We start from the raw sequence: 14,672 nt of genomic DNA, 5'->3' as shown, positions 1-14,672 counted from the left end.
TCTCTCCTTCCTTCCCAGTTGAATATCGGCTTCGATCAGATGGACACATTCTAAATCCAGGACGGACTACACACTCAGGAAAACAACAACTTAATAGCGAACATCAGGAGTCAAGGTGCAGCGGCTGCTATTGACAGAGTGGCTCTAACAGCTCATCAGGTCCGCCCTGTGAGGGAGCCGAGCCGTAATGAGAAGAACAGGGAATCCAGTGACCTTGCATCTTTCTGAGCAAGAATACAATCGACGGCGACGGTCTAAGAAAAACAACAAGGTCTCGTTTGGACTCGACGACGACAACAAACAACAGAATGAATCGCGAAAGGGGAAAGAGCGAATTGATATTAGCGCCGTCATCCGACCTTGCGTTTCTCTCTGTCAAATCCAGTCGCTGCGAACGCTGTGAAGTATTTATTTAGCTGAGCGTCTTCAGTGTTTGTGTGGAAAATCCTTCACGAGAGCACCTCCTCTAACAAATGCCTCGCAACCGCCGTCTCCCGAGAACCGACGACTGTTAAACCTCTCATTTCATGGCGCGCATCAAAGACAGCCTTTTCAAGTGGGAACTACAGAATGCCACGTCTTTGCTGTTAGGCTTTCACGATGCCGTTTGACATTTTCAATTCGCTTTATTACCTTTGTTGTTTTTGGGATTGATTTCTCGCCTCCCAGTCGGCGTAACGTCTGGTAGTTATGCGGGGACTTTAATCACATGCTTGAGGTATCACACGGAGAGAAATTTGCTTATCTTGAGGTGAACAATCTCTCTGTTGATTTTGGTACAAAATCAACATCTGCTTTTTGTTTTTCCCGATAAAAAAGGGAGCGATAAAGTCGTGACGAAGGACAGAGGAGTTCATAAAGTGACTCCATATCTAGTCGGAGGTTGTGTGTGTCGCGGTTTATGGAGTCATAATGCTACAAGTGCTTGCTAATCCCAGGTTAGTTTTCATTAAGTCTGTGCAGGACTGTTCCCGTATGCAAACGATGGCCTTCTTATTTTACGAGGCATTTAGCCACTTCAGTCAGCCGTTAAGTCTCAAGCGTGAGGCTGGTAAACTGAAATAAGAAATAAATCAACCTCAGCAAACACACACACACACACACACCTAAACTCACTTCTTCAGACGCTCCCGAACTCCTTTTTCTGGGCGCTTTGAGTTCTTGAGGACGGCAGTCGTTTGACGAAAGCTGTCACTCCCCCCTGACAGACTGTGCTGCCGCCGTTGACCCCGGAGTGTGAAAGGTCAGGCTCCACCAACTTCAGCTTGCGCACACATTTACAAACACACACGCACCAACTCCACACTTTCAATCCCTCTTCTTCAGAGCAGGAGAAGAACCGCCATCCTGCAGCAACTGAATTCACTCCCAGCCACTCATACATGAGGGTCATCTTCCATTTCCTCTCCCTCCTCTCAGCTCGAGCGTCCCTTCTCTCGCTTTCGAGCCAATCTCGCCGGCTCTCTTACTCGCTTCTCACTCCGAGCCTTGGCTGACCCCGACTCTCTCGTTTTCGGAAGTTGCTTGGCGTTCTTTCAGCTGTATTATCGCAATTATTGTCACGTTGAGCTCCATCCAGCGTCTTTTCAGCAGGGTCCCATTCATCCGGCTTGATGGAGTCACAGGCCTCCGATTTCTGCCCACCGAAAATGTAATACTGAGCCTCTGTCCCCTCTACTTTCTGAAAAATGACATTTAGACTCAATACCTCCTCGCTGCGAATACAGTCTGAAAATATTGAGTAACACATATGAAAAGGTCGCCGAGTCTCAAGCTCCCCCATTTTCATTAATTTGAAAAACGTCAAAAACTATTCACGCTTTTCTGAATTCACTTTGCCGTTAAGGTCTGCAGCCCAGACCAGACACATTCTATTCAATATGGTGGCTGGAAGATGCAACACGGTACCATCAAGTACGAATATGAACCTAACCGTGGATGATAAATATCTGCGATGCCTCGACACAAAATAAACCGCTTTAACAATGTTTTCCCCGAGAACGAGACCCGAAGTGCATATCTGAATTATTAAATTATGGACCCGGCAATCTGTTATGCATTACTCACAATTGGTTAATGCTGATGGGTCCTTGGCCGCGTCGCATATGTGGCCTGAGAGCGGAGCGATGGCAGAATAATCGGCCAGAGCGTCGTCGCTGTTTCTCCTGTCCGTCCACGTAATTGGTTCGGAGTTGCTGTGTGTCAGGCCTCAGAGATAAACTCAGAGATGGAACCTCGCCCATCAAATTATACATAAATTTTTATGTACACAGTGAAGGTGACAATAAATAACACTGCGGGACATCATTGCATTACTTAGATGCTGATTTAAGCCCAGACCTGCACCTTATCACTCCAACCACAGCTGAATCAAAACCTCAACGCATCAGATATGGTCGCGTCCCCACCTCGCGAGAACACACAAAGGAATAAGCTCATAATCACAATCCTGCAGCGACCTATAGATGCAATCACAGATATTGAGATCTGAGGAGAGGCTCCGTCGCACACGCCAAGGTCAGATTCCCCAAAAGGGATGGCAGCTTATAGGACGCTGTCACGCCGACACGGGGCTGATGTGCAGCAGTAGCGGGGACAGAGATTAGATTATGTCCCCCGGCAGGACAGAGCAGACAGATTGAGTGGGGGGTCGGGTGGTTTCACAGTCCCTTAAGAGAGCGGCACACTTGGACGCTTTCCCTTCTCCGGGCATTAAACACAATTAAGTGAAGGCGTCATGTCCGCCCCCCGCCCCCTTCACTCCTCCTGGCCTTTCAACCCTTCCGGTGCTGCGTTCACCAGCCGTGAGTCCACTCCATCTTTCTGTCCCCTTTAAACTTTGCATTCCTCCCCACCGATTCCCGGAGCCCCTCTCTCGCCCCCTCTATACAGTCTGGTCATCTTTAAAAGAGCGTCAACTCTGATATAGCATATTAGCCTCTCTGCATAGGGACGCGACCTTTAGCGGCATTTTTCAATCGAGGTTTCCAGTCTCCCATTTTTAATCAGGGAAGCATAAAGGGCCGGTGGGTGCCTCCCAGCGAATACAGTCCACTCTGAATTATTTACACGAGGGATGATTGAAAGTTCCATCGCCATTCCAGCTTCTCTCTCCCTCTCTCCCTCCCTCCCTCTCTCCCTCTCTCTCTCACTCAGAATGGCTTTACTCAGGCCACCCATTCACCTCTAGGCAAAGCGTCAAATCAGACTTTGCAATCATCCGTATGCAACTACACTTTTGTGTCTTTCACTGAAAGTCTGATGTAGCGCCGCTGTGGCACCGGCTGCGTTTGTGTGTTTGACCTTGATAAGGCGGCACGTAGACTTGAATGTCAAACTGCCCCATTGCAACATTTGAACAAAACGACGCCCTGGGTGGCTGTGTGAGCGCCGTTAAAGAAGGCATTAATGTCCTCACCTTGAACGAGAACAGAGAAGTCTGTTTGTTCCTCTAGTTCCCCGGAGAGCTTTCTACCCTAGTGTAGCCTATACAAAGTCAGCCTTCAAAGGTGAAAGGTCACAGGTTAATGAGGGTTGCATGCACTCATCGGGAGACTCCTTCACTCTTTCCATGGGCCCATACGTAGGTTTATGCATTCAAATCCTGCAGGACTCATTACAGCTGAAGCATCCCTCATCGCCTCACTCAGCCTCCATTTCAAATCCCCCAAAAGTTCCTCTCTGCACATCATCACGCCGTGTTGTGCGTTTCTTGTACTTGTGATGCACTTTTAAGTCACTTTTTTTCTCTCGCTTGTAGGCGCAACACTTGCTGATCAACAGAATCAGAGACATTTGTCAAGCTGAAGGTGCGCTTGTTTGTTCCCCCGAAATGCCATGGCACGTCTCCAGGTGTGCGAACAGTTCCCTCCATTTGTCACCTTAACTTTGTCAGGCGACGGAAAATTAGCGCCGTGTGTGGTGGAGTAATGACGCGATTCGTCTTGGAGATAAAAAAAAAATATCACACGAGCGATTCCAGGTTTTTGCCCCATAATTCCTGCCTGATGAAATCTGTGGGCGCCGACGCAATCGTGCCTGCGGCTGTGTGTTCAATCGCGCCACAGGTTATTCGGACTGTATATCTATACACACAGACATATTGCTGACAGACACAGAAAATGTTTTGGTGTACCGGTGGGGAGATGAGAAAGGAAGTAAGGGGGGAGTGATGTGACAAGTGGGGAAGAAAGAGTTGTGCTGTGATGATTTACCACGCCGTCGATCCATATTTTACTGCAGTCGGATGTCTTATTCACAGTGAGATTGCTTTGGGTGTTTCATTCTATTGGCTGCAGGCAAAAATGTCACCACTTAGCTCCAAGGTTATATTTCACTGTGTGCTGAGCGCTGTCTGGCTCTTATCTCTGATAGATGGACCAACACATCAGCGGGTGGGACACTCCACTCAACCAATCAGAGGCGTCCATAAACACTTTCCTGCATTAATGAACATGCATTCTTACTGCAGACATCAATGGAAGTCTGTCTGTTTGTTGTGTGTGTGTGTGTGTGTTTGTGTCTGTGAGTCTGTGTGTGTCCGTGCCGGGTGATGGAGTGGAAATCTCAGAGGGAACTGCTCCCTCTAGATGAACTTCCAGTCTACTGCAGGTGGTTGTGCAAAGCTGGGAACGCTTGTTTTGGGTTTTTTTTGGGAGGGATGGCAGTAATTTTGTCTCTGTTTATTCTGGATTTAATTAAATCAGCTCAAACATGTAATCCAGCGCAGCACAGGTCCAATTTGTGCTCTAATCTCTCGCAAAGCTGTCACTGCCCTATCAGAGTCAGTTAGTGATTTGTTGTAATTGATGTTAACTTTTTGGGGATGAATGTGTTTGGGGATGAAAGCTGCTGTGCTGGGCGTTTCTGCTTCACACTGTCTGGATCCTGCATCTGACATCAGGATCTGCCAGCAAAAGAGATATGAGAGATCATTTTGACGACTCATGGCTTGAGTCTGTGTGTATTCCTGTATTGTATACGCTGTATGTTCTCACCACGTTGTCTCTCTTATCTTCTGCCTTGCAGTTATGCGGCTGTGGGCTGCTCGGCGTGGGCATCTGGCTCTCCGTGTCTCAGGGCAGCTTCGCCACCTTCTCACCCTCATTCCCCTCACTCTCTGCTGCCAATATGGTCATCGCCATCGGCGCCATTGTCATGGTAACAGGCTTCCTCGGTTGCCTCGGCGCCATCAAGGAGAATAAGTGCCTGCTTCTGAGCGTGAGTTACAACATCTGCATACCTACGCAACACAGATAATGGCTTGCATAAATGTGTGTATAAGGCAACATCTTCCCTGGATGCTCCTTATACACACACACACACACACACACATCCTGACTGTGTTTACACTCCATCATATCTCTCACACAGACACAATTGTATGGATGGACTCTCACATTAGGCTTTTTACACCTACACATTTCTCACAGGATGGCGGTAAAGACTGCAGTGTGTTTGTGTTTCCGGCGATGCGTCAGAACTCTGACAGGTTAGAAGAGGAAGAGTACAGCGTCTGAATCAAACCTCAGGGACTCGGCGAAATCCTCACTTCTGCAAATTACCACGACTGCATGTAATCATATCTTTTCCCTCCGATTTGGTCCCGAGCCAAGAATTGTCATCCGAGGGGTTGAATTAGACACCGGGCTTTAAACAGCACTTCACGCTTTCACGCTTTAGACCAGAACCAGGCTCTTTGTTTATACATTGATGCATCCTTGACTTTTAATTACAAAAAAAAAACTTAAAGAGACAGGTGCTGAGTTTACACGGTAAGAAGAGGTTGGTTGTTTTGAGAGCACGAAGATATAAAAAAAAAAGCTTCATTTCTATAAACTTTAAATGAGAATTGGAGTTGGGGCTGTCGGTGCTTAACATCACAAACAGCTCAGTCCTTTGAAGCGCTTGCGTCAGTCTAAAGCCTCGGCCAAATCCTCAGCATTCGACACGACTTCCTTCACCTGCGTAACAACCGTGAAGCGGAGGGAGGAATAAAGCGGAGTGCGGAGTCGAGAAGGGGCGAAAAAGAGACTTAATGGAAAATCTATACGCTTACTGATGTTTCTCATTAAGTCAGTGCCACATCAATGGGTGGCAATAACTCTGTTTTTTCGTGTCTGCCTGTCCACGGCTCACCCTGGAGTGGGGCGGGGGTGGGGGTGGGGTGGGGCGGGGGTTGGACATCATAGGGGTCTTAGATCTCCTGCCAAGCGTCCACCGTGACATATCTTCTCTGAAGTTCCTCCACGGACTCTTTTCGGGTTTTCGACGTTTTCAAAGACCGGACATTTCAAAAAATCTGTTCTGAGACAAAAAAGGAAAAAAAACAACTTACAAAGTAGAAGAGGAGGAAATATCCGTCTGACTCGCTTGTTCTAGGTGTTAGATCCTCTTCTCCTGTGGGGGAGCGAGGCCCGAAGGGAGGTTAGGCTCTCCTCCTGCAAGAAAAGTTGAAGTTATTTAACTGAAAATGAAAATGTATACATAGTTTTGGACCTCCAGGATGATCACAATTCTGGAATTAGAAGGCTGTTGCTTTAAAACAAACAAGAAAACACATTAGTCACACAAATAAATGAAGGCGTCTCACTTGCAAATCACAAAACAGTTTTACAATGTTTTCATACACTCCACTGCCAGACGGGTCCATGGGTCAGCAGAGTCATGACCTCAAAAATTCAATCGACTTTAACTCCAGCGTGTTACATTTTGTAGTTTCCTTCTTTTGTTATTCTGTAATACCCGAGGTCCCACCAACCCGAGAGCAGAGAGCAGCGTCTCAACATCTGCAGTCTGGACGGGCGCTGCAGAACAGCCGGTGCCCCGTTTCAGCACAACGCTGTGCCACTTCCAGCTAATTCAGTAAACAACAAATGAAGAATAATAAGAATTTAATTTGGAACTGGATATAAATAATAACCCCGTCCTTCCTCTCCACCCTAAATGAGGACGGAATTAATTGGGTCTGCTCCAATCTACGCCGTGCTTGTGGTTCTTCCTCCCATGCTGCGGCGGGGAGATTGGTAAATATTGAGCTTGAAGGGCAGAGAAGTGCGGCGACGTGAATAGCAGATGAGATGCGGCTGTGTTCAGGAAATTAATCTTACCTGCTATCAAACCTTCTTTCCCGCCTCTCACTCATTTACAAGCCCTCCAGCAGAGACGCTCTCGCCCTCCTCCTCCTTTATCGCCCCTTATTTCTTTTTATTTTGTGGATGCGTATGACACTAATGATGTGTCGCGATAGACGCACCCAAGCGGCGACTCCTATCGTAACCGTAGCTTAAATAGACAGACGGATCATGACGCGTTTGTGCAAATGCAGAGGAGGGAATCAAATGGGAGCCGTTATGAGAACGAGCCTGGGAAACGCGGCGGACACAACAAATGTAACCGTAATAAGTAATGGCTGTTTTTCCTCCCACACACTGACATGAAAGGCAGTAATATAGGACCAGTCACTCAAATCTATATTGGATATGTTTTCATTGGCACAACAAGGTGAATTTACATACTGCCGAAGCAACTGTCAAAACAAGCCTCTCCTCTCTCTCTCCCTCTCTCTCTCTCTCTCCCTCTCTCTCTCTCTCTCGCTCTCACACAGTTCTTCATTGTTCTGCTGATCATCCTGCTGGCAGAGCTGATATTGCTCATCCTCTTCTTTGTCTACTCGGATAAGGTGAGTTGATTTCCATTCTACATGGTATGTCTGAATCCTATATAATTGTTTTTGTTTGCGTTGTGATGGGTAATCTCCTCAACGTACACACACACACACACACACAAACAAAGCAACTATAGGGCACATACCTCTGCCAAGACGGAGCTGCTGTCCTCCAAATATGGCCGTGACCGTTATCAGGTGATTCAACGTGTCGTATTCTGTGTGCAGTTGCCCTTAAGTTTAAGGAGGAGATGAAACCAAAACAGTTCTGGTAAAAATTCAAACTGGCAGAAAACATTATGAGGCCCAAACGAGTGCCTGGCCTCTATGAGTGTGGGGAAATATCGTTTTGATTCTAAACGTTATAGACCAAAACATAAACGTCGTGATTGCAATGCTGGCATCGTCACGCCGACCAGCATGAACATTTAATGGGCTCATCTGCAACCTGGCCAGTACTGTGGTGTCCGTTCAAAAGAAGGCCGTGATCCGGATCATAACCTCCTCTGAGGCATCCGCAGTGCGAGTGCATTCGGGGGTCCGAGGTTACATTTGGGAGTTTCTCAGGCTAAAGGTCAAAGGTCTCCGCCGTGCCATTAACCCAGCTGCCAAAAGGTCAGGCCACACCAGACAGCCCAATCCCCACCAGTTGGCTCAATGTAATTGGTATGGCAAGCTGCATGTGTGCCTGTCTGTGTGTTTGTGTGTGTGTGGAGTGCATTTCCCACGACCCCGACACGGTTCCACGTGAAGTCTGTGCCAGCGTGGAGCCACAGATGATGGTATATAAAGCTCCGGAGATTATTGGAGAGAAGCTCAAGCCAGAGTCTCCTAGAATTTCCTAAACAAGCAGAAAGATGACAAATGTGCCGCTCCAGTCAAGGACACACTGATGATGTATTCATGGGTTTATGTATTCAAAGTATTCAGCCCATCGTCTTCGCGTCAGCCTAATTCTTCTCTTTTTTCTCATTTTGTCTGAGGTTACTGCCCAAAGTCTCTCTCAGGCAGATAAAGGAACTCATTTAGCAGCCGATCTATCCTCCGATTCCGATCAGCTCTCTCCGGCACGCCCCGTCGGGAGTAAATATGTCTGTCGCCTTATCTCGTAGGAAAAAAAGAAATTTCGGCGGCCTACAGTTTGAAAAATCCCCCAAAAACCCCAGATCCTTCCATGAGGAGTTGAAAGGGAGCGGCACTTCCTAGTCTGCTGTGAAGCTGAGGAGCGATAGCCAGGGAGGTCTGAGTGAGCTAATGAGTCAAAGCCGGGGCCGGCCTCACTTCCTGTTTGAGTCCAGGAGAAACGTGTCTCTCAACGCCGCCTCCGCTATGTTTAATGCGTCTCTCCTCTCCCTCAAATTACCGGGTGTTTATCCCAGCCCAGACCTAATGGGATATAAAACTGCGATAATGCTGATCACTACAAGGTCTATCTTCCTTTATTGGCCTTCAAATGTCATTGCAATGCAAAGTCATTACGGCAAATGATATGTTATTTGCGATGACATTTTCCCACTGCCTCTAAATAAGACATACTGCAAACTTTAGGGAAATGTGTTGCTATTACTCAGATGGTTTTATAGCTTCTGGCAGGTGCATCACACGGGGGCCTTTAGTTACTTTAGACACTTCTCCTTTCCTCCTGGCTGGTTGCTCTCTAGCGACTACGCTGCGCACGCTGTCAGAGAACTCTCGTCGTCTTCTGCTCCAAGCCGTGATCAGAGGAATCGGTAATTCACATCCACTGTTTGATCTTCAAAATCACAAGGCATTTATTAACATGCGGCAAAGATATACAGCGGTTGGCAGGCTTTAAATATGTATCGACAGACGCCTGCAAAACAGATATTTTAGTGTTTCAAATGGGTCATCTTTAAGTCATGAGCGATGCCTTTGTGAACCGTGACGCTGCCGGGGTGACAAGCTGATGACTAGATGCGGCGAGGAGAGGAGCGTCTGCTTTGTTGCAGGGAACGCGCTGTTTCACCAGCTTTTATTTCGTCTCCATGACTCCCTCACGCGCTCCCACGTCCCCTCTTGCATCAGTCCTTCTCTGTAACCAATTACCCAAGTCATTACAGGTACGCCTCACCCCTCCCTCCCCTCGCCTCCCTCCCTCCGCGCCCCAGCGGTGTTCAGATCTTTGATTAAACACTATGTAGAGGCTGTAGTATACTAAAGGCAGGCTCGGCAGTTAGCAAGCAGCTGACTGCAGCAGATGGCTGGGCCACAAACCAGATTACAGCCATCCGTCTTTAGCGCTGTGACCTCATTGTGGCTGAGTTAACCCACCAACACACCGGGGCCGGAATGCTTGTGAAGGTGCATTAGCTTGGGATGAGTGACTCCCCGAAACGTGGAAAACTCGGGAGGGGGAAAGAAGAAGGGAAAAGGAAGAAAGGAAGGAAGGGAGAGGTGGGAGAGGAGCTGGGACAGGAGGGGGCGCGGAGCAAACGTGAGGAGAGATGTCAGTGTTTGGTTTAAAGTGTAAGGAAGGGTGACAGGAGGTTAAAGATGAGACTGATGAGGTACGACAGTTGGCGAAATGAGAAATGGGCCTGGAGAGCAGGGAAGCCTCTGCCATCGCCTTGATTTATGCCGCTTAGAACCCTTCGGAACATTTGCGCCGGGATTTGACACATCTGGTCGTGTCAGACGTTCGGGGGCAGACAGAGTTGTGCTCCGTACCCGATTTCTCTCAGACCAATTACAGAGCGATGAGGGTCCCCCGCTCTGGCTCTGTTCTGCGCCCTGCCCTCCAGCTACCGCTCAGCACGGGGAATTAAGTATCCTAATGATGTGCTGTCGGGGACCCCTGGCTGTAATGCTATTTCTTTCCATATCATTCGTTTCACTTTCAGCCGTTTGGCTAAGACTGCTGTCAGCAGCTATAAGCTATAAGAGCAACGATGGGTCCCAAGAGCCGAAACGCGGTGAAGGTGAAGATGAAAGAAAACCCCAACACAAACACAAAGATATCAAATTTGTGTTATTGCATTCATTACATCCAGCAGTAGATCACAAACAGCCTCTCAGATAAAATCAAGCACATTTGTTGGCAACTTTATTTGACTTTCAGGTCAGATTGTTGCCGGCCCGATCTGTTGCAATATCACATTTGATGTGACGGACGCGTTGTTATAGTCAATCGGCCGCCGGGCCTCTTCCCTTGTTTGTGACAGTAAGCTGCTCCTCTTTATCGTGTACATCTGCGCCGGTTTCCTTCTCTCTCCGTGACTCTATCCAGCCCGAGCAGATCATCCCTCCCCTTATATTTTCCATGATGAATGTGCTGTCCAGTACTGCTGAGTATGGATTCGGCCGGGCCAGAACCAGCATCTTATCTATGTAATGAGGAGAATAAACGGCGTCCCAAGGCTTTGTCAATATGCCACACATGAGCTATTGTGTCGAGATCTTTCGGAGAAAATCGTCGTCTGATATTCGCGAAACATTTTTACACCACCGGCCCCGGAGTAGTTTCCAAAAAAAAGACAGACCAGTGCCACGCAGATGTGTTTGTATGTGATTCTTTTTCCTCCAAAGGGGGGAAAATAGGTCAGTGTTGCATGATCAAATCCCTGTTTGCTGCAGAGTCATTTGTCTGCCTCTCGTTAGTGGTAAATCTGGATCATTAAGTTTCATCTCGGGCCCTAACAAAGCGTTCCACACATGAAATAGACGCCGGTGCAGAGGCATATTGGGGAATCAGAGGATGTTTTGTTTTTTTATGCCGCAGCGAGGGAGCCCTTGTTCTCCGCCGACTGCGTTGCGGCGAGGAAGTCGGTAATGAGCGTGCGTGCGAGCGAGCGAGCATCACACAGCCCAGATAGAGAGTACAGGCTGGAAACAAAAGCAAGAGGCGGAGATGAATGACGGCACTCTTCATCTCATTTCTCTCCCCCCACTCTGTGCACGAGGACAGACGTCACCCAGCTCTCAGCCCTCAGGTGTGGCACGCAGAGACGCTCCTCTGCATCAGGAGGAGAGCGGCAGAGAACTTGAAATGATACGAATCTGATGGCGCTGGTGTTTTAGAGGGTCCTTCAAACAGCGTCGTGCCTGATTTATGATTACCAAAGCACTTTTTATTGCATTCTTTGATGTGAAGATCCAGTGTCTTCCTGGGCTCAGAACACAAAAGGTTTTGATGAGCGTCTTTCCGCCGCAAAAAAACGCTGAAACACTTTGCAAATTTCTATTATATACCAAAGCCGTCCTTCATTAGGAACCAAGCATCTCCGATTTCCTTCAATTTGTTGTTTTTGGTCGTATCCCTTTATTATCATTACCCAGTAGAGTTTAACTGAGCAGCCTCCAAACCACCGCCGTCTTTCATCTCCGAGTAAAAAGGGGAGAAAATGACAAACGGCTTAAAGCGTCTGGTTCTGTCAGGCGCAGAGAGCAATGAGGCTGCTCCTTATTGTGAGCAGATATTTTTTTCCCGCTCCACTCCAACGCCTTAAGCTTCATATATATGAAAGCAAGCGGGCGCCTCTCCCGGTGAAACAGCTCGTACGACCACGCGCCGCACGGCTCAGGCGGCGAAATGTCATCTTTCGGCAATAATTGTCTCCTTTCTGAAGCGCCTCTCAATCTGGCCCTGGCACTGAGAGTGAGAAACCCCCCGCGGGCCCCGGCGGACTGTGTGAGAACCCAAGCTTTGATTGTGTATCTCATTAACACGTACAATGTGATATTAATCTGCGGCAGACACCACGCGGCCATAAGTGCATAGTTGAGGTTCAGTCGAGAGGAAAATGATTTGCGAGTGCAGCTGAAGGGGCCCGTCTCATCTCCGTGTGCGGCGAGGAGACACACGCCACACTGCGGCTCTGCAGGCCGAGTCACTGTAGCTGTGATAGTCTTAGTTAGAATCACATGTTTCTACTTAAAAACAGGTGAACTGGACTGAAGAGATGCTGTGAAGTAGACATTTGGTTGCGCTTAGCCATATTTTTGGAATTGGATTGTATTACACCCCCAGCTTTTAATTAATGAATCACTTTTACTCATGCTTGCTATGAGGACATGTGGGATTCACTCATTTGAAGTTTGGTCCAGCATTGCTAGCAGGGCGATCTAACAGGAAGACGTTCATTTCCATCTTGGTGGCAGCAGTGCAGGGAACCAGGACCTTTTCTGCTTTTTCGGTTTCGCCAAGCTTGTAAAGAAAAATGCTTTGCCGAGAGTGTAAGAACCAGGCTCAGAGCTCTGACCTCCACTCCGTCAAAACACCTCCGGGATGAACTGAAGAGCAGATTGTGAGCCTGGACCTTATCGCTCGACATCACGGCCCCCCCGACCTCGCTGATGATTGCGCAGCCGAACGGAAAGAAGCGTCTGCGGCTGAAGGCTCAGCTCCATGTTAGGCCACGTGTACGCTCTGACTCTATAGGTGCACACATGCCACCCCGGCACACACACACATCCTGTGTTTGCTGCAAACATTTGTTGTTGACATCATCAAGGGCAGCGAGGTATGTGAGTCACATACAAAGCTGTTCTTCATCATCAGGGTTTGGTATCAGATGTTCTATGGCCTGTGGTTACATCACAGGTTATGTCACGTATGTTTACAGACATCCTGCAACATCTACCAGACACAGAGATGTTCCTTATTTACACTCTTTACAGGTCTTTGTCATCAATGGTTAGTTAGTTAGTCACTGGGCGAAAAAGCTGTTTGGGATCAATTATGCATAATTCTCTTATAATTCTCATCTAACACTTTAACCTTTCTGGGTGGAAATGAACACCGCCGAGAGTTTTCACTGGAGAGCAGAGCTGCGAGCGCACCCACACAAACACTTAAACACACTCTTGTAAGCCATAATTAACCCGCTGCGCCAATGTGGCACAGCCGACCCTCTTCAGACTCCCTAACCGAGCTCCTCTTCCACCTCATCCTCAGGTGAGCGAGAATGCAAAGCAGGATCTGAAGGACGGACTGGCTCTCTACAACTCCGACAGCAACATCGGCCTGCGAAACGCCTGGAACATCATCCAAGCCGAGGTACGGGATCGTCACGGCCGCCCACAACACAGCAGAAACTGTTTTAACACCATATGCTCCAGTGATGATACATAAACCATAAATCTTCTCATGCTGTCTTCCATTTTGATGTATTTCCAGGCCTGTAGCTGTAGAATAATGTTGTACTCTTTATGCTCATTATACTTTGGGATCGCTTCTTGACCGGCAGTCCCACGCTCAACATACGATCGCGTGGGTGTGTATTTATGTGTGTGTGTGTGTGTGTGGTATCCGCAGTGGAAGTGTTGCGGTGTGATCGCGTACACTGACTGGCACGACGCGCTGAAGGAGAAGGTTGTACCCGACCGCTGCTGCCAGGAACATTACCAGGAGTGCGGCCGGAATTCTACCAACATGTTCTGGAACCGGGTGAGTTTTTAAGTTTAGCTGTAATGTAAATGAATGCAAGGAGACGTCCAGATTTAGATTTATTAGATCAGCGTCGACGTCCTGCTTCCCCTTGGTGAAACCAGAGCTTGAACACCATCTTTGATATGTTCCAACATACCTAGAAGCTGGCAGCAAAAAGCTTAAATCTTCCTCCTCTTGGATGTCGCTGTGTAATTTTTTTTATTTGAAGTAACTTAAAAGTTTTTCCTTTCCCTCTGATTTCATATCAAAGAGGGTATTTTCTTTACCCATAATGCATCAGGGCTCCCAAATCTCCCCCATTAAAAGGTGTAATCGCTTTCTCCGGTTTGGCACGCGGTTTGTTAGCAAGTTCAAAGTAGCGGATTAAAAGCTGTAATATAATTGCCGAGCAGGAGGATCAGCAGACAGTGAGCAGGAGATGTATCGCTCTGAAAGCCTCGCAGCCACGCTTTCCCAGAGGAGGCGTCCACACACTGTAAAGTTAAACCTCACACACGCTGCCTCAGCACCCACACACACTCACACCCGGGATGGGGGCCTGAAACCGTGATAGGTCTCGGCTCCCTGCCTGGTTTCCAGTGGCTGACCTCCGCATGA

General features: G+C 48.0%; 1 protein-coding gene across 2 annotated transcripts in view; it reads left to right on the top strand.

Annotated features, from left to right (window-relative positions):
- The window catches only part of tspan9a (tetraspanin 9a), a 127,603-nt gene that overhangs the window by 108,053 nt on the left and 4,878 nt on the right, over positions 1–14,672 (top strand). For both annotated transcript variants that reach the window (XM_076171985.1, XM_076171979.1), the window contains 4 exons: positions 5,029–5,220; positions 7,607–7,681; positions 13,581–13,682; positions 13,941–14,072. In XM_076171985.1, coding sequence (XP_076028100.1) covers positions 5,029–5,220; positions 7,607–7,681; positions 13,581–13,682; positions 13,941–14,072 — 501 coding nt within the window. The remainder of the gene's footprint in view (positions 1–5,028; positions 5,221–7,606; positions 7,682–13,580; positions 13,683–13,940; positions 14,073–14,672) is intronic.

This window comes from Genypterus blacodes, unplaced genomic scaffold (genome assembly GCF_046128005.1).
Source record: "Genypterus blacodes isolate CSIRO-AG114 ecotype Tasmania unplaced genomic scaffold, CSIRO-AGI_Gbla_v1 ptg000015l_1, whole genome shotgun sequence".
Classification (NCBI taxonomy): Eukaryota; Metazoa; Chordata; class Actinopteri; order Ophidiiformes; family Ophidiidae; genus Genypterus; species Genypterus blacodes.
The sequence above is the reverse complement of the archived record's forward strand: the minus strand, read 5'-3'. Positions and strand labels throughout refer to the sequence as shown.